The sequence below is a fragment of the Archocentrus centrarchus genome, chromosome 6 (genome assembly GCF_007364275.1).
Source record: "Archocentrus centrarchus isolate MPI-CPG fArcCen1 chromosome 6, fArcCen1, whole genome shotgun sequence".
Taxonomy (NCBI): domain Eukaryota; kingdom Metazoa; phylum Chordata; class Actinopteri; order Cichliformes; family Cichlidae; genus Archocentrus; species Archocentrus centrarchus.
Window position 1 is genome coordinate 3741674 of NC_044351.1, and position 20390 is coordinate 3762063.

At 41.2% G+C, this 20390-nt stretch overlaps 1 protein-coding gene across 1 annotated transcript in view; it reads left to right on the forward strand.

The window, feature by feature from the left end:
- The window catches only part of LOC115781621 (anoctamin-1-like), a 90192-nt gene that overhangs the window by 33740 nt on the left and 36062 nt on the right, over positions 1 to 20390 (forward strand). Inside the window, 2 exon segments of the mRNA XM_030731379.1 lie at positions 8900 to 9060; positions 15779 to 15861. Coding sequence (XP_030587239.1) covers positions 8900 to 9060; positions 15779 to 15861 — 244 coding nt within the window.

Genomic DNA, 20390 nt, shown 5'->3' on the forward strand with positions numbered 1-20390 from the left:
TACATGAGGCCTGGCATTGTCGTGCACCAGAAGGTACCCAGGACCCACTGCACCAGCTTAGGGTCTGACAGTGCATCCAAGGAGTTCATCAAAAGTATCATCCCGATACATAATGACTGTAAATGGTAAATGGACTGGTTCTTATGTAGCAGTTTTCTAGTCTAAATGAGCACAGGTCATGTTTGTAAATGAGAACTGGTTCTCAAATATTTTACCTGGTAGAATAAAGGTTTCAATAAAAATAAATAAATAAATAAAACTCAAAGCACTTTGTACAACTTGCCACATTCACCCATTCATACAAGCACTTTTTTAAAAATTTTTATTTAATTTTTTGTTATAAATAAAAAAGATAATTAATTAATTTAAAAAACAAAAAACAAAAAAACAAGCCCTTCTTTCTACACCTAAGTGCTTTCTAACATTCACATTCTGATGAATGCATCAGAGAGCAACTTGGGGTTTGGTGTTTTGCCCAAGGATACTTTGACATGCACCCAAGGATCAAACCATGAACCTGCTGATTAGTAGGTAACCTGCTCTACTTCCTGTGCTACAGCCACCCAAAGTCAGGGTGCAGTTGTGTAGCCTGTAGCGGTCTGTGTGTCCCTTCATGGATATGCCACCCCAGCCTATCACTCACCCACCACCAAAGCAGTCATGCTGAGCGATGTTACAGGAAGCATAACATTCTCCACAGCTTCTCCAGACCCTTTTACATCTGTTATATGGGCTCAGGGGGAACCTGCTCTCATCTATGAATGAGTGGTGGACCTGCCAATTCTGGTATTCTATGGCAAATGCCAATCAGGCTCCACGGTGGCAGGCAGTAAGCACAGGGCGCCCCAGAGGACGTTGGACCCTCAGGCCACCCTCATGAAGTCTGTTTCTGATTGTTTCATCAGAGACATTCACATCAGTAGTCTGCTGGAGGTCATTTTGTAGCTCTGGCAGTGCTCATTCAGTTCCTCCTTGCACAAAGGAGAAGACGCCAGTCCTGCTGATGGGTTAAGGACCTTCTACTGCCCTTTCCAGCTCTCCTAGGGTAACTGCCTGTCTCCTGGACATCATGGACTCTCCTCCATGATCTTGAGACTGTGCTCAGAGACGCAGTAAGCCTTCTGGCAATGGCACGTATTGATGTGCCATCCTGGAGTAGTTGGACTACCTCTGTAGGGTCCAAGCATGGCCTCATGCTTCACACATGCATTAAATGAACTAATTCTTAAAAGTAAAATGACATCTTGTAGCTGTGTGAATTGGGGGTGTTCACTCACGTGACCTACACCTTGACAACGATTGCTATCCGTCATGTTGGTGCCCCTGAACATGTAAGTATCTGCGATCACCATAGTTCCTACTGAGAAAGGTGGGATGGTTCATTGCATTGTTTTTGGCTGTGGAAGCAAAAGTGGCCTTGATAAAGATATAGGATTTTATCGCATTCCAGCAGTGATTTCTAATCAAGGAGAATTTGCTGAAGAATTATCGAGAGATTGGAGAAACGAGTGGACTTCAGCTATAATCATGACAATGTAAATTCTATGTTCTTACTAGTGAACACGTTTGACAATGAAAAACAGTGCAGATAAACACAGCAAAGAAACTGAAGCTGAAGAGTTGGCAGTGAAGAAAGATGCTGAAGCTGTTGAGGGCAACGAGCCCAAAGCCGTGGATGTGACTGAGTGCGACATTCTGTAAAGCTGAGCGCCAAACGACTGAGTTTGATTATATGTTTTGGCACCAACACATATCAAGCTCCAACTAAAGATTTCCTCAATTCAGATGGGAAAGTACGCTTCTGCACTGGACTTCCCTCAATGGAAGTGTTGATGGTTGTGTTTGAACTAGGGGTGGGACTCGATTAAAAAAATTAATCTAATTAATTAGAAGCTTTGTAATCAATTAATCGAAATTAATCGCATTTTAATCACATTTAAATATTTAACATGATAAATATTAATTTAAGTTTGGTTGATGAATGAATCAATATACATAAGCTTAAACTTCAAAATTTTGTTTATTTTCCCACCAGTCTACTACACAGACCAACGAAGGGTGGAAGTGCTCCTGTGATAAACTCCTGAAATTAAAGTTAAGCATCATAACTGGATAGTTTTATTCAACATTAATGTCTCACTTAATATAGTTGGAAATTAATCATTCGCTCAGCTGTATTCCTTGATGTTGAAATGTGTTATGCTTGTTTTAACAGCTTAATTTTAATTAAACCACAAAAAGGAGCAAAAGTTCGTTCTTCGTTTAACCAGCTGCTTAACACAGCTGTGCTTCGCACTCATGGTTGCTAGGCGACATGAGCTACGCAGAGGTGAAGGCAGGTGATGCTGATATGAAGTCTAGCCGCTCACTTCCGGCCTTTGCGGTCTACGTTGGCTGCGAAGGACGTGGGCCGGGTCCTTCAAACCTGAATTTTTGACATCGTGCGTCGATATAATCTGTATGCCTGGAACTCGTGCACCAAGAAACGTTCCGGTGCAAAGTGCGATTAAAATTCGTTAAAATTTTTAATTCGTTAATTTCCCCGTAATTAATTAATCGAACTTAATGCGTTAAAGTCCCACTCCTAGTTTGAACATGTTTCCCCTTACGTTACTCGACAGACATTGTCACTGGACAGAATCCAGGATTTTTTCATGGACCACCTTTGCAGGCCTTTCATTTTTGTGTGTCACTCTCCACTGTATCACGAATATTCATACCCTTTTGTTAATTGACCTGGCAGAGAGGAACTGTATCAGACAATGCCACAAGGCTTTATGTACGCATTTATTAGAAAAAACTTCAGTGGTAATTAATTATTTTGAGATTATTATTCAAAGACCCTCAAACCTGTTGGCTAGGGGTCAGACATTTTCAAGTTAAAAGCACCATAACACCATCAAGGCTCTTATTGAAATAACACCACAGGGAACTGTGTCATATGTATCAGAGACCTGGGGAGGGTGCACCTTAGACAATTCATTACTGAAAACTGACAAGCTGGAAGCTGAAGACCAGGTCATGGCTGACTGAGGTTTCACAGTGACAGATAGTGTTAGGCTGAGAGAAGCCAAACTAGTTATCCTGGCATTACAAAGGGAAAGACAGAGCTAGACCCGGTTGATGTGGAGAGAACCAGAGGCACTGCCAGCATGAAGATTCATGTGGAGAGAGTAATTGGACTCCTCAAACAAAAGTATACATTTTTGGAGGGTACTCTATCGACTGACTATCTGTTAAGGAACCCTACATCAGAATATCACTAGATCACATCATCAGAATTTGTTCATCTCTTGTAATTTTTGTCCTCCAATCATACCTTTTGATTAGTTATGTTTCAGTTGAAAAATTGTTGTATTTCATTCAATAATTTTCATGGGAGAGCTTATCACCCATTTAACTTCACAACAAATCTGGGACCAATGTTAGAAATATACACATGTTTTTTGCAAGAATAAAACTTCCTTTTATTACTTTTTAATTTATAAGATACCATGAATCATTTTTGATAATGAATAGTGTCTTAATCTATGCCCTATTTGACTTTATTTTAAGTGATGAGAGCAACTTCATTCTACCTTCTCTTAAATATGTTGCTTAATGAGACCTCATTCTAGAAACATCCAAATTTACATACACTGGATCTATGCCAAAGACTAAACATGCAGAAAATGCAACAGCAAAAACCCCACAGTCACTTCCATTAGTGGGCTGCTGAACTGGTATGAGATTAAGGGATGTAAGTTTGCCCCATAGCAAGTCATTAGGTAGTTCCTCTGCTCTTGTTAAAGTAGTAAAAGTCAGAGTAAGAGTAAGTAAGAGTCATTGTACAGGCATAGAGGTATAGAGTTTAAGATGTCCTGGCAAACTTCTGATTGAACTTACACTTCCAAGAGTTGTTCTCTGAAACCCTTTAATTGCTGGATTTGTTGACTTTAAAAGGACTTGAGCCTGTTGAATGATGTCCCAGTCAAGCCATTCAGATGGATTTTTGATAATATCATAAGCCAAACTAGTTATCCTGGCAACCAAACAGCCTCTTCACAAATGAATGGCACAACATAGAAAAGCCACCTCAACAGGACAAGAGCTGTACATCCACATCTAAAGGAGAAAGGGCACTCTTTAGAGGACGCCATCATTCACATTTCAGACCGGGAAGACAGAAGGTTTTAAAGAGGAGTAAAAGAAACCATCTATGTCCTCTGTGAACAAGCGTCACTGAACAGAGGAGGTGGATTATGCCACCAACTTTCCCCTGTTTACAATGCTGTCCTGAGCTCCCTCCCAGATGCCTCAACCCCCATTCACACCTTTGTTCAGGTGACCTCAATCACTTGATAGAATGGGGCGAAGTCCCAAATTGGTTTCACCCGAAACCACTGATTGTAATGACCCACGCCTCCTTTCATACCTTGGCGCATGTGATTATGAGCATGAACAATCGTGGGTCACAACCACCTCCAGGGGACTACGCCCACTGGGGTTTAAATACCTGAGTCTCTCCAACTATTGGTTTGAGACCTGAAGAAGCCTTTTGGATGAGAGGTGAAACACCTTCAAGAAACAAAAAGAAGTACAGTTGCCATTTTTTAAAGCTCCAGAGAAAGCTTAGTGATGCGCCGATTCTGCCAGCACAATGTAGACCCCCCCCCCCCCCCCCCCCCGATCCTCTTGCTTGAGCTCTTGTGCATTCTTCCACTTTTCTGAAGTGTTCCTCAGAATATCAAGGGTTACATTAACACACATTTTCAACAGTTCTGTGTACTGAAGGTCAAAATTTTAAACCTTGAATAGATCTGAAATGGCCTGGAGAGTATGACTTTCCTAAATAAACTGCTGGATGAGGCTCAACGCAGCAGCTTTCACATAGCAGTTATTTGACTTGGCATACACCTCTTGCATTTCTCTGGTGGATGGTGGTGCTGCAGATGTTCTTTTTTTTCAGTCATTTGAACACAGCTTTGCTTTGTAATGTTCTGGGGCAATGAGTCAATCATCTGGTCCATGGTTTTCTTGAGCCTTTGCATTGATGAAAACTTGATATCTTTTACTCTCACATAAGGTACATCGTAAATTAATACTGAAGTCATCCAGACTATGAAGAAACACATAAACAATCAAGTAGTAAACTTAAAAGTTTTAAACAAACCATAATGTGTTTTAGATTTTAGATTCTTCAAAGTCAGCACCTTTTGCTTTGATTACAGCTTTGCACACTCTTGGCATTCTCTCAGTCACCTTTGTGAGGTAATCACCTGAAATGGTTTTCCTACAGTGGACAGGGAGACAACTTCAGACTGGAACAGAATCCAGCCCCTCTCCACGAGACTGTTTCTAGAGCCCAGGGTGTGTGTTGAGGTATATCTAGCCAGTATCTCTCAACCTCATGCACTAGCTCAGGCTCCTTCTCCACCAGAGAGGTGATACTCCATGTCCCAGTAGCCAGCCTCGGTAGCCGATGATTGGTCTGCCAGGGCCTCTGCCTTTGGCCACCGTCCTACACACATTACACCCAACTCCTGCGATGCCTCCTGTGGGTGGTGGGCCTACAGGAAGGTGGGCCTATGCCTCTTCTTTGGGCTGCACCTAGCCAGGCCCTCCGGGTTAAGGCTTAGCCACCAGGCGCTTTCCCTGGAGCACCCTCCCCAGGCCTGGCTCCAGCTTGGGGCTCTTGTAACCCTATTCCGGGCAGGGTAAACTCTTGCCTTGATCTTTCTGTCATGAGGGTCATCTGAAGCATTCTTAGTTTGGCCCCTCACCCAGGACCAATTTGCATTGCGAGACCCCACCAGAAGACAAAACCCCACAGAACAACATAGTTCCTGGGATTACTGGGACACACAAACCCCTACACCACAATAAGGTGGCAATTTGCAGATAATATATCATACAAAAATTATTCAAGTTTTGTACAAATTGAGTCCAACTGACCATGTTCCGCACCTCCATTGTTGAGGCTGCTGCTCAGAGCTGTGGCTGCAAGGTGGTTGGTGCCTGTCATGGTGGTAACTCCTGAACCAGATGGTGGTCACCAAAGGTGAAGGGAGCCATCAAGCTGAAGAAGGAGTCCTATCGGGCTTGGTTAGCCTGTGCGACTTCGGCTGACAGCTGACAGGTATCGGCAGGCCAAGTAGAATGCTGCTCGGGCAGTGGCCAAAGCAGATGAGAGGTGCTTCCTACTTCAACTGAGGCTATAGTTGGACGGTGGAAGGAATACTTCGAGGACCTCCTGAATAGCACTGACAGAGCTTCTGTAGTGGAAGCAGCGTCTGGGGATGAGAGGAATGACTTGCCCATCACCGGGGGTGAGGTCACTGAGGTGGTTAAACAACTCCTTGGTGGCAGGGCCCCTGGGGTGGATGAGATTCGCCCTGAGTTCCTGAAGGCTCTGGATGTTGTAGGGCTGTCTTGGTTGACACGCCTCTGCAACATCACGTGGAGATCTGGGGCAGTTCCATTGGATTGGCAGACCGGGGTGGTGGGCCCCATCTTTAAGAAGGGAGACCGGCGGGTGTGCTCCAACTTTCGGGGGATCACATTCCTCAGCCTCCCCGGTAAGGTCTATCCCAGGGTGCTGGAAAGGAGGGTCCGCCCTTTAGTCGAACCGGATCCAAGAGGAACAATGCAGTTTTCGTCCTGGTAGTGGAACGCTGGACAAGCTCTTTATCCTCTCAAGGATTTTTGAGTGTGCGTGGGAGTTTGCCCAACCAGTTTACATGTGCTTTGTGGACTTGGAGAAGGCATTCGACCGTGTCCCTCAGGGTATCCTGTGGGAGGTCAGTCTCTGTACAACTGCAGCGAGAGCTTGGTCCGTATAACTGGTAATAAGTCGGATTTGTTTCCTGTGGGTGTTGGACTCCGTCAGGGCTACCCTTTGTCACCGATTCTGTTCATAATTTTTATGGGCAGAATTTCCGGGCATAGCCAGGTGGCGGAAGGCTTCTTCCTTGGTGGCCTCAGAGTCTCATCTCTGCTCTTTGCAGATGATGCAGTCCTTTTGGCTTCATCAGGTGGTGGCCTCCAGCTCACAGTGGAACGGTTCGCAGCCGAGTGTGAAGTGGCTGGCATGAGAAAAAGAACCTCTAAGTCTGAGGCCATGGTCCTCAGCCGGAAAAGGGTGGAGTGCCCTCTCCGGCTCAGGGATGAGTTCCTGCCCCAAGTGAAGGAGTTCAAGTATCTTTGGGTCTTGTTCACGAGTGATGGGAGAAGGGAGCGGGAGATTGACAGATGGATCGGGGCTGCTTCTGCGGTGATGCGGATGCTGCACCGGTCTGTCGTGGTGAAGAGGGAGCTTAGTGTAAAAGCAAAGCTCTCAATTTACCAGTTGATCTCTGTTCCTACCCTCACCTATGGTCACGAGCTTAGAAAGAATGAGAGAAAGAATAAGATCGCGAAGACAAGTGGCAGAATTGAGTTTCCTTCGAATGGGTGGCTGGCCTCTCCCTTAGAGATAAGGTGAGGAGTGCGGCCATTCGGGAGGGGCTCAGAGTAGAGCCGCTACTCCTCCACATCGAAGGGAGCCAGTTGAGGTGGCTCAGGCATCTGATTAGGATGCCTCCTGGCCGCCTCTTGGGTGATGTGTTCCAGGCATGTTCCACCAGGAGGAGGCCCCATGGTAGACCCAGGACACGCTGGGGAGATTATATCTCTCGGCTGGCCTGGGAATGCCTTGGGGTCCCTCCAGATGAGCTGGAGGAGGTGGCTGGGGAGAGAGAAGCCTGGGCTTCTCTGCTTAGGCTCCGTGACCCAGCCCCGGATAAGCGGAAGAGAATGGATGAATGGATGGATGTACAGATCAATGAGATGTTATTGAAGTGAAATGAAAAAGATTTGATCCTTTTATAAGGTGTTATGTTATGGGGTGGAGAAATGTGTAAATCGGAAATTTTTGATCATTAGATGGTTTCCAGGCAGCATGATGATATCATAATACATCATAATATCTGATATAAATAAGAACCTTCAGAGGCCTAAGATGTACTTCTGTAGCAAATTTGGTTGCTCTTCCCCTGATATAGGAAGAGTTCATGGGCAAACAAACAGACACAGACTTTGTGTATATAGGAAGATCTTTGTTTTGCTTGCATTGTCAAATACTTTGGTGAAATCTGATCAAACACTAAAAATGTTCAGTTATATTTGCAATAAGATGAAAAAAGACATTGAGTGCTACATTCACCTTATCATTTGTCACATCAGAAGGACATCAATGTTAAATTTGTCTATTATCTACATTATTATCTAAAGAATATGTATGAATACTTGACATAGAGTTTTACTGAGTAGACCTTTAAATACAATACAGTTGGTTAAATACAACCACTAGTTAACATAACAATTTTATATTTTTTCTATGTGTAAAAAAAGTTACAAAAAGGAAAATTTTTGGGACAGTGAGCCTCCATTACAAACATTTTAGAAGTTCTTCTATTCATAACAAAAAAATGAAAAGGAAATTTAAAAACAAAGAAAGTTCTTTATTCCTAACATTCATTTATCTGTTTGTTTTCCATCTTTCATAGCTGTAAGTTGGCTCTATTAGCTGCTAAGAAAAAAAAAGCTCAACTCTACTGGCTAAAGAGAGAATAATAATAAAAGGCCCCAGCTTTGGATTATGTGTTGCACTACACACTTGCTGTTGTGTTGCTTGTGTTATGAATTATACATCTTTTTATATAGTTGGATTGTGAACGTGTGACTTTTTTTCTTTTCTTTTTTTTTTAAACAAATATCAAATCATTAAATTTATGTGTTATTTAAGATTAGGCTAGGATAGTGTGAGTGTGAGTGTTGCATTAGGCAAGTAATGATGGGTTATATGTGCCAATGTCATCTAAAAGTAATAGAAATACAGTACAACTCCATATGTGTCCATGTGCCTTTCTGTTAATTCTAGCATGGAGATTTGCCATCCAAAGAACAACATCACCATGTGTCCACTATGTGACAGAGTGTGCAGCTACTGGAAACTTAGTACTGCCTGTGGAACTGCCCGGGCCAGTCATCTGTTTGACAATCCTGCCACTGTTTTCTTCTCTATATTCATGGCTCTCTGGGGTGAGTGAAGATACATCAGCTCATTCAAAAATACAACAATAGAATATGTGTCCACTTTACAGTGCTGTGAAAAAATATTTCCCCATTACTGATTTTTTTTTTTTTTAGCATATTTGTCACGCTGATATGTTTCAGATCATAAAACAAATTATATTGCTTGACAAAGATAATCCAAGTAAATACAAAATGCACTTTTGAAATGATGATTTTATATATTAAGTTATCTAAACCTACCAAAATGTTTTTTCCCCTACAGTAACATGTCCAAATATCTTCCATAAATATGCTAAATGGACTAATTGTATAGCACTTTTCTGCTCTAACTAACACTTAGACATTTGCATTCACACATTCATACTCCGATGGTTGCATGGGAGAGCAATTTGGGGTTCAGTATCTTGCCCAAGGAAACTTTGGCATGCGGTCCAGAGCAGCCAGGAATCAAACTGCCAACCTTCCAATTAGTGGGTGACCAGCTCTACCCCCTGAGCCACAGCCACCCCCCTTTATCTTCCACTCTGTCCCTAACACACAGGAAGACCAGACCAGACACCACAGAATGTCAAGAAAATTCAGCAACTTATACTGATGAAAAATAACAAAATAAAATAAACAAAATAACAAATAAAAAAAAAACCTGACAAAATAACGGGCAGGTCCCCGGTTGAAATTTTTTCAACTTTGTGCCAAGGAATTACAGCAACTACCAAGAACAGCAAAAGATACACCTGACATATGATGTGCGTGTATGTATGTGTGTGTGTGTGTGTGTGTGTGTGTGTGTGTGGGTGTGTGTGTGTGTGTGTGTGTGTGTGTGTTGCTGATGTTGCTGCCTGCTTGGATTGCCACATCTGTCACAACTGCAATCTTCTGCTACTTTCAGCCACCACTATGGTTGGTTGGCCAGCAGCTGCTTGTCTGTCTGGAACTCAAAGTCCCATCGGACCTGCTATACTATGTGTTGGATAGTGTCTGGGGCATCTTTGCACAATCTGCAACTTTGGTCTTGTTGGCTGTGATAGACTCCCACCTCTATGAATCTGATGCTTAGGGCCTTTAGGCTGGTCTTTTCTAGCCAATGGTAGGATTTCTTGATGTCAGCCACTTCCTCTATCTGTTGATGGTATGCTTCTCATCATCTCAGCTGCCTGAGGCACTCTTGGAGCAGCTCATCTCAGGGGGCCATTTTTCTGTATGTATTTGCAGATGCTCTGTGCTTCATCCTGGATTGTGGCTCTGACACTCACTAATCCTTGCCCTCCCTCTTTCAGTTGCTCATAGAGCCTCAGGGTGCTGGACTTTGGGTACAGCTTGTGAGGAGTTTTTTCATCTTGACATCAGTTGCATCTATCTCCTCCTGTGGCCAGCTTATATTATATCCATACTGCTCACTATTGTTCCCACTGTGCTGTAATTCTGGATCTCCAGCTTCAATAGTAGCTGTCTTCTATTGATGTTATTGCACTGAGCTACCAGTGCAATAACATCAATAGAACTTATTCACAGTTCCCACAAGCCAACCCAATCCTCCTAACCCAATTAGGAGCTGTAAGCCCTAAAACATCTCCAGCGCATGTGTGTGTGTGTGTGTGTGTGTGTGTGTGTCTGTGTGTGTGTGTGTGTGTGTGTGTGTGTGTGTGTGTGTGTGTGTGTGTGTGTGTGTGTGAGTGCGTGTGTGTGTGTGTGAAGAATGTAGTTCATTATACCAGTTAGACTCTTTAGAATTCTAAAGAATTGTTTTTCCCTCATATACTGTTCAATGTATTTCCATGTTTCAGTAAATTGCTGCACCTAGTTCTCATTTCTCTAGTAAAATATAAAGAAATGAGGGTTAGTATATATATAATTTTTTCTTTGCATTTGCAAAAAAACCAACAAAAAAAAACAGGTTATAAAGTTGTAAAGCTAGGCAGTGGGTTCTGTTGATAGCTATGAGGACTACACATCTACCTTTGAGGCTCTATTTTAGAGGCCCAGAGGTTCAAGAATTTAAATCTGACCTCAAGCAAGAGTGATGGTTGTGACAGACTTGGACTGAAATCTAATTCACACAGCTGTCTAGTCTATTCCTGATTTAATCTATGCCTTGTTTGTGAAGTAGCCAATAATGTGATAATCTGAGATGTATGATTATCATCTGATAATGACTTACAGCACAAGTTGGTTTTCAGTCCTCTACTGATTTTATTTTTGACTCTTGATTCCATGCAACCCAAAGGTGGAAAAGTAGTTAAGGAAAGGGGTTGATGGATTGAATTATGACCTTTAGATGCCCAGGTCTTCTAAATCTGCCATCTCCTCTTCGTGGGGTGGAAAACTGGTACTCCACATTTGACTAAAAGGATTTTTGTCCTTTCAATTTTTTTTTTCACATCATGGAATTTTTTTTTCTGTATTTGCATTTTTTTTCACCATGTCAAAGCATAAATACACGTGTTTTTTAGACCACAAGATTCCATGTGTGCCTAAAGAGGGCTATCATTTGTTAAAAAATAGAACATATACATGGTAAATGGACTGACTCTTATACAGATGCTGTCATAAAATTAGAATACTATGAAAAAGTTGATTTATTTCAGTAATTCCATTCAACAAGTGATATTTGTATATTATATTCATTCATTACACACAGACTGATATATTTCAAATGTTTATTTCTTTTAATTTTGATGATTATAACTGACAGCTAATGAAAACCCCAAATTCAGTATCTCAGAAAATTAGAATATTGTGAAAAGGTTCAAAATTGAAGACACCTGGTGCCACACTCTAATCAGCTAATTAACTCAAAACACCTGCAAAGGCCTTTAAATGGTCTTTCAGTCTAGTTCTGTAGGCTACACAATCATGGGGAAGACTGCTGACTTGACAGTTGTTTTTTGACACCTTGCACAAGGAGGGCAAGACAAAAAAGGTCATTGCTAAAGAGGCTGGCTGCTCACAGAGCTCTGTGTCCAAGCACATTAATAGAGAGGTGAAGGGAAGGAAAAGATGTGGTAGAAAAAAGTGTACAACAATAGTGATAACTGCACCCTGGAGAGGATTGTGGAACAAAGCCATTAAAAAATGTGGGGGAGATTCACAAAGAGTGGACTGCAGCTGGAGTCAGAGCTTCAAGAACCACCACACACAGACGTATGCAGACATGGGTTTCAGCTGTCGCAGTTCTCGTGTCGAGCCACTCTGGAACAAGAGACGGTGTCAGAAGCGTCTCGCCTGGACTAAAGACAAAAAGGACTGGACTGCTGCTGAGTGCTCCAAAGTTATGTTCTCTGACCAAAGTCAATGTTGCATTTCCTTTGGAAATCAAGGTCCCAGAGTCTGGAGGAAGAGAAGAGAGGCACAGAATCCATGTTGGCTTAGGTCCAGTGTAAAGTTTCCACAGTCAGTGATGGTTTGGGGTGCCGTGTCATCTGCTGCTGTTTGTCCACTGTGTTTTCTGAGGTCCAAGGTCAACGCGGCCGTCTACCAGGAATTTTTAGAGCATTTCATGCTTCCTGCTGCTGACCAACTTTATGGAGATGCAGATTTCATTTTCCAACAGGACTTGGCACCTGCACACAGTGCCAAAGCTACCAGTACCTGCTTTAAGGACCAGGGTATCCCTGTTCTTAATTGGCCAGCAAACTCGCCTGACCTTTAACCCCATAGAAAATCTATGGGCTATTGTGAAGAGGAAGATGCGATACACCAGACCCAACAATTCAGAAGAGCTGAAGGCCACTATCAGAGCAACCTGGGCTCTCATAACACCTGAGCAGTGCCACAGACTGATCGACTCTATGCCACGCTGCATTACTGCAGTAATCCAGGCAAAAGGAGCCCCAACTAAGTACTGAGTGCTGTACATGCTCATAGTTTTCATGTTCATACTTTTCAGTTGGCCAACATTTCTAAAAATCCTTTTTTTGTATTGGTCTGAAGTAATATTCTAATTTTCTGAGATACAGAATTTGAGGTTTTCATTAGTTGTCAGTTATAATCATCAAAATTAAAAGAAATAAACATTTGAAATATATCAGTCTGTGTGTAATGAATGAATATAATATACAAGTTTCATGTTTTGAATGGAATTACTGAAATAAATCAACTTTTTCATGATATTCTAATTTTATGACCTGTATATCACTTTATACAACATGCTTCATTCACACACAGTCATGCAAGCGCTTCTTTCTATGCTTAAGTGCTTTATATCTATCATCCACACACATTCATATTCTGATGGTTGCATCGGTGAGCAACTTGGTGTTCAGTATCTTGCCCAAGGATACTTTGGCATGCAGACTGGAGCAGCCAGGGATCAAACTGCCAACCTTCTGATTAGTAGGTGACTTCCTCTACCTCCTCAGCTAAAACCACCCCATATCCAAGAACAAGAGGCACTCCAGGAGCCCATTCAGATAAGGGTAGAAAGAAAGATCTTTATTTGACCTTGAAGTAGAGGTCAGACATCCAAAGTAACTTGATATTAAGGATCCCCATATGCCTACATGCTGTCAATACAAACAAGGGCAGTAAGAAACATAATTTTAAATAGCTCTATATTTATTGTCACTTTGAACTTCAGATAAATCTATTGACCTTGAAAGAGGTCAGTGGTCAAATGTGACATGTTTTAAATCTTTATGCAATAATTTCTACATGTTGACAATACACACCACATTTGTAAGAATCGTAGTTTCTAAGTTAAAAGGCTTTTTGTCCATTTTTGACCAATAAACTATTAAGTTGACCTTGAAGACTTTGGTGGATCTAAGCCAATTTTAATGGATTGTTAACGTGACCACACTTTACGCACCTACAAAGTTTTATCAGAATTAATTCAAAGCTTTTTGAGTCGTCACATTTACAGACAGAATGACGGCATGCACACACACAAATGCTACCAAAAACATAAGCAGTTAGGAGGAAGTAATAAATTTGGATATTTTATCTCCCACAATCAAAACCACAACAGACAAACACACAGCCTGGGTTTTCTAATTGTTCATATGAATTTAACCAAATAGTATTTTGTAATTTTTAGAAGAAGTGTTTTGGAGGTGTGAGGGGGTTGTTTTGAAAAAAGATAGCAACTTTAGTAACACATTCATCCATCTATTTTCTTAACCACTTATCTAATTCAGGGTCGCGGGGAGCCTGGAGTTTATCCCAGTAACATAGGGAAGGTCAACAGTCTATCACAAGCTTTGTTTCAGATGCTGACAGATGTTTGAGTCAGTGATTTCTTCCACCACAGGTAGAAGACTGGCAATATTCTCTCTGTTCCAAGTATCTGAATTGTTCTACCACATTAAACTGTAACACCTGAGATATCTCCAAATGATTGTATTTAATGTGTTTAAGCTTGAAATATATTGTATAATTTTGTAACAGACAAAATTACCTTATGGCATGTAGTAGTAATTTGCTCAGTCTGACCCATGGTTATCCCATAAATTGTGGGTGTGACTGAAAGAGGTTTGATTGCTAAGGTGAATAGTGTCAGCAACATCTTCTAATACAACTACACCGTATAGACAAAAGTACTGGGCCACTTACACATTACTCCTACAGGAGCTGCTTGGCCATGAAACTACTGGCGCACTGTTCTTGTGCTGATGTTAATGCCAGAGGAAGTATGGAAGTCTGTAGTTACTGAGTCAGCAGAGCGTTGGCAACGTTTACACACAATGTACTTCAGCACTCAGTGACCCAGCTCTGTACTTTTACATGGTTTGCCACTTTGTAGGTGAGTTGCTGTGGTTTTAAATGCTTCCACTTTGTAATTATCCCACTTACAGTAATATCTACAGGAATATCTAGGAGGGAACAGATTTCACAAACTCATTGCAACAGTGGGAGTTATTAGAGCACCACACTGATATTCAGTGAACTCTTAAGAATAACTCATTCTTTCACAAATATAAAGGCAGATTGCATTGCTATGTGCTTGATTTTATACATCTGTGGCAATGCGACTGAAAACAGCTGAATTCACAGATTAGGAGGTATGGCCCAGAATATTTGTCCATACAGTGTAGTTTGTAAAATGCTCCTGTTTCTGAAGATTGCAGCTGTTGCGGTTTTACTAATTACAGAACCCACTTTCTGATTTGTTTCCATTTAAATATAATCTAAAAGAATGACATCATACCTGAAGTCATTGAATTTTTTGTTTCTGTTTCTATGCAATGCCATCACTTGCTTCTTGCTCATCACTGATTGTTGCACATTTAAGTCTCAAGAGACTCTCAATTAATCTGGAGGCCATTAACTTATTGTACTCAGGTTTCATGATTCATAGGTCTTCTTCTCTTTGTTCTTCACTTTTCTGGCAGATATTGGAGAAATTGAATTGTCTCTTTCAGGCAGAACATTTTTTAGATTTAGATGGTGCAGTGTTGAGCGCTGTCACCTCATAGCAAGAAGGTTGCTGGTTCAAACCTGACAGCTGGATGGGTTTCTTTATAGGTTCTCTCGTTTGCTCCCACAGTCCAAAGACATGCATGTCAAGGAAATTAGTGATTCCAGAACTGACTGTAAGGCACGAATGGTTGTCTCTCTGTGTTAGCTCTTATTTACCTAAATAACTTGTTTCTACCCATGTCTGTATCTATTGTACTTACCACCAGCAGCTTCCCCTACAGTTAGTACTTTCCAGATTTCATATTTGAAACATGCAAATGTTGATGTCTGGTTGCTTCTGCATATTTTTCTAATCTCTTTTTCAAAGCTGCCATGTTCATGGAGCATTGGAAAAGGAGGCAGATGAGACTGAACTATGAATGGGACCTTACTGGGTTTGAGGATGAAGAGGTGAGTAATACCAAACCCACAGACAGCAGACAACATTTACACCTTTTTTCTTTTCTATGTGCAACGATAAAAAGAAAGAGGTGAGCCACACATATATAAAAGACCAGTTATATATACACAGTACTCTCCATAATATTTCAGGGGAAAAACTGTACTATACATTTGTAAATTTGTTATAAAGTAATTCACATTTTATTGAAGAGAATTTTCCACATAAGTTTCTACAGAAATATTACAGCAGGATTTCTTCGTAGCATTGCCATTTCAGGGCTCCATAATGTTTTTGTGTTTTTAGCTTCACAAGTCTACTTAAGTGTAGTAATTTTTTGTTTTTTTGCTCCGAATAAGAGAGTTAGGCATGCACCTAAGTTTCTGGGCCCATATTCAGAAGGCTTCCTAGTACTGAGTGTTGAGTACTGGAGACATCATTCTAAGAAAATTCTCAGAATGATGACATTATCTAAGACTTTGCCTTTAAAGCTAGGACTAAATCCTGGTGAAGATAAATGGTAAATAGACTAGTTCTTATACAGCGCTTTTCTACTCTGAGCACTCAAAGCACGTTTAATTCAATTCAATTCAATTTTATTTATATAGCGCCAAATCACAACAAACTGTCGCCTCAAGGCGCTTTGTATTGTGGGTAAAGACCCTACAATAATACAGAGAAAACCCAACAGTCAAAAGGACCCCCTATGAGCAGCACTTGGTGACAGTGGAAAGGAAAAACTCCCTTTTAACAGGAAGAAACCTCCAGCAGAACCAGGCTCAGGGAGGGGCAGCCATCTGCCGCGACCGGTTGGGCTGAGGGGAGAGAAAGACATGCTGTGGAAGAGAGCCAGAGATTAATATCAATTAATGATTAAATGCAGAGTGGAGTATAAACAAAGTAAATAAGGTGAATGAGAGACAGTGCATTATGTGAACCCCCCAGCAGACTAGGCCTATAGCAGCATAACTAAGGGATGGTTCAGGGTCACCTGATCCAGCCCTAACTATAAGCTTTATCATAAAGGAAAGTTTTAAGCCTAATCTTAAAAATAGAGAGGGTGTCTGTCTCCCGAATCCAAGCTGGAAGCTGGTTCCACAGAAGAGGCGCCTGAAAGCTGAAGGCTCTGCCTCCCATTCTACTCTTAAGTATCCTAGGAACCACAAGTAAGCCAGCAGTCTGAGAGCGAAGTGCTCTGTTGGGGTGATATGGTACTATGAGGTCTTTGAGATAAGATGGTGCCTGATTATTCAAGACCTTGTATGTGAGGAGAAGAATTTTAAATTCTATTCTAGATTTAACAGGGAGCCAATGAAGAGAAGCCAATATGGGAGAAATCTGCTCTCTCTTTCTAGTCCCTGTCAGTACTCTAGCTGCAGCATTTTGGATCAGCTGAAGGCTTTTCAGAAAGCTTTTAGGACAGCCTGATAATAATGAATTACAATAATCCAGCCTAGATGTAATAAATGCATGAATTAGCTTTTCAGCATCACTCTGAGAAAGGATGTTTCTAATTTTATAAATATTGCACAAATGCAAAAAAGCGGTCCTACATATTTGTTTAATATGTGCATTGAAGGACATATCCTGGTCAAAAATGACTCCAAGATTTCTCACAGTGTTACTGGAGGCCAAAGTAATGCCATCCAGAGTAAGTATCTGGTTAGACACCATGTTTCTAAGATTTGTGGGGCCGAGAACAAGAATTTCAGTTTTATCTGAATTTAGAAGCAGGAAATTAGAGGTCATCCAGGCCTTAATATCTTTAAGACATTCCTGCAGTTTAACTAATTGATGTGTGTCATCTGGCTTCATTGATAGGTAAAGCTGAGTATCATCTGCATAACAATGAAAATTGATGCAGTGCTTTCTAATAATACTGCCTAAGGGAAGCATGTATAATGTAAATAAAATTGGTCCTAGCACAGAACCCTGTGGAACTCCATAATTAACCTTACTGTCTGAAGAAGACTCCCCATTTACATGAACAAATTGGAGTCTATGAGATAAATATGATTCAAACCACTGCAGTGCAGTACCTTTAATACCTATAGCAAGCTCTAATCTCTGTAATAAAATGTTATGGTCAACAGTATCAAAAGCTGCACTGAGGTCCAACAGGACAAGAACAGAGATGAGTCCACTGTCAGAGGCTCTAAGAAGATCATTGGTAACCTTCACTAATGCTGTTTCTGTACTGTGATGAATTCTGAAACCTGACTGAAACTCTTCAAATAAACCGTTCCTCTGCAGATGATCAGTTAGCTGTTTTACAACTACTCTTTCAAGAATCTTTGAGAGAAAAGGAAGGTTGGAGATTGGCCTATAATTAGCTAAGACAGCTGGGTCAAGTGATGGCTTTTTAAGCAGAGGTTTAATTACAGCCACCTTGAAGGTCTGTGGTACATAGCCAACTAATAAAGACTGATTGATCATTTTTAAGATTGAAGCATCAATAATTGGAAAGACTTCTTTGAACAGTCTAGTAGGAATGGGATCTAATAAACATGTTGCTGGTTTGGAGGAAGTAACTATTGAAGTTAACTCTGAAAGATCAACTGGAGCAAAAGAGTCTAAACAAATACCAGCAGTGCTGAAAGCAGCCGAACATGAAGAATAATCTTTGAGATGGTTATGAATAATTTTTTCTCGAATGTCTAAAATTTTATTTGTAAAGAAATCCATGAAGTCACTACTAGTTAAAGTAAAAGGAATACTCGGCTCTACAGAGCTCTGACTCTTTGTCAGCCTGGCTACAGTGCTGAAAACAAACCTGGGGTTGTTCTTATTTTCTTCAATTAATGATGAGTAGTAAGATGTCCTAGCTTTACGGAGGGCTTTTTTATAGAGCAACAAACTCTTTTTCCAGGCTAAATGAGCATCTTCTAATTTAGTGAGACGCCATTCCCTCTCCAGCTTTCGGGTTATCTGCTTTAAGCTGTGCGTTTGTGAATTATACCACGGAGTCAGGCACTTCTGATTTGAAGCTTTCCTTTTCAGAGGAGCCACAGTATCCAAAGTTACACGTAGTGAGGATGTAAAACTATTGACGAGATAATCGACCTCACTGGGAGCAGAGTTTAGGTAGCTGCTCTGCACTGTGTTGGCACATGGCACTGAAGAGCATAACAATGAAGGAATTAGATCCTTAAACTTAGTTACAGCACTTTCAGAAAGACTTCTACTGTAATAAAACTTATTCCCCGTTGCTGTGTAATCCATTAAAGTAAATGTAAATGTTACTAAGAAATGATCAGACAGGAGGGGGCTTTCAGGGAATACTGTTAAGTCTTCAGTTTCTATGCCATATGTCAGGACAAGATCCAGAGTATGATTAAAGTGGTGGGTGGGCTCCTTTACATTTTGAGAGAAGCCAATTGAATCTAACAATAGATTAAATGCAGTGTTGAGGCTGTCATTCTCAGCATCTACATGGATGTTAAAATCACCCACTATAATTATTTTATCTGAACTGAGCACTAAATCAGATAAAAAGTCTGAGAAATCAGACAGAAACTCTGAGTAAGGACCAGGTGGACGATAGATAACAAATAAAACAGCTTTTTGATTTTCCCAATTAGGATGGACAAGACTAAGAGTCAGGCTTTCAAAAGAATGAAAACTTTGTCTGGGGCTTTGATTAATTAATAAGCTGGAATTGAAGATTGCAGCTAATCCTCCTCCTCGACCTGTGCTTCGAGCATTCTGACAGTTACTGTGACTCGGGGGTGTTGATTCATTTAAACTAACATATTCATCCTGCTGTAACCAGGTTTCTGTAAGGCAGAATAAATCAATATGTTGATCAATTATTAAATCATTTACTAATAGGGACTTGGAAGAGAGAGACCTAATGTTTAACAATCCACATTTAATTGTTTTATTTTTTGGTGCAGTTGATGAAGCTGTATTATTTATTGTTTTTGAATTTTTATGCTTAAATAGCTTTTTGCTGATTTTAGCTTTGGTTTTTGGTGGTCTGGGAGCAGGCACCGACTCTATGGGGATGGGGTTTTGGGGGGATGGCAGGAGGAGAGAAGCTGCAGAGAGGCGTGTAAGACTGCAACTCTGCTTCCTGGTCTCAACCCTGGGTAGTCAGTTTTTAGGAGGGTTAATAAATTTGGCCAGATTTCTAGAAATGAGAGCTGCTCCATCCAAAGTGGGATGGATGCCGTCTCTCCTAACAAGACCAGGTTTTCCCCAGAAACTTTGCCAGTTATCTATGAAGCCCACGTCATTTTTTGGACACCACTCAGACAGCCAGCGATTCAAGGAGAACATGCGGCTAAACATGTCGCTCCTGGTCTGATTGGGGAGGGGCCCAGAGAAAACTACAGAGTCCGACATCGTTTTTGCAAAGTTACACACCGAGTCAATATTAATTTTAGTGACCTCCGATTGGCGTAACCGGGTGTCATTACTGCCGACGCGAATAACGATCTTACCAAATCTATGATTAGCCTTAGCCAGCAGTTTCAAATTTCCATGAATGTCGCCTGCTCTGGCCCCTGGAAGACATTTGACTATGGTCGCCGGTGTC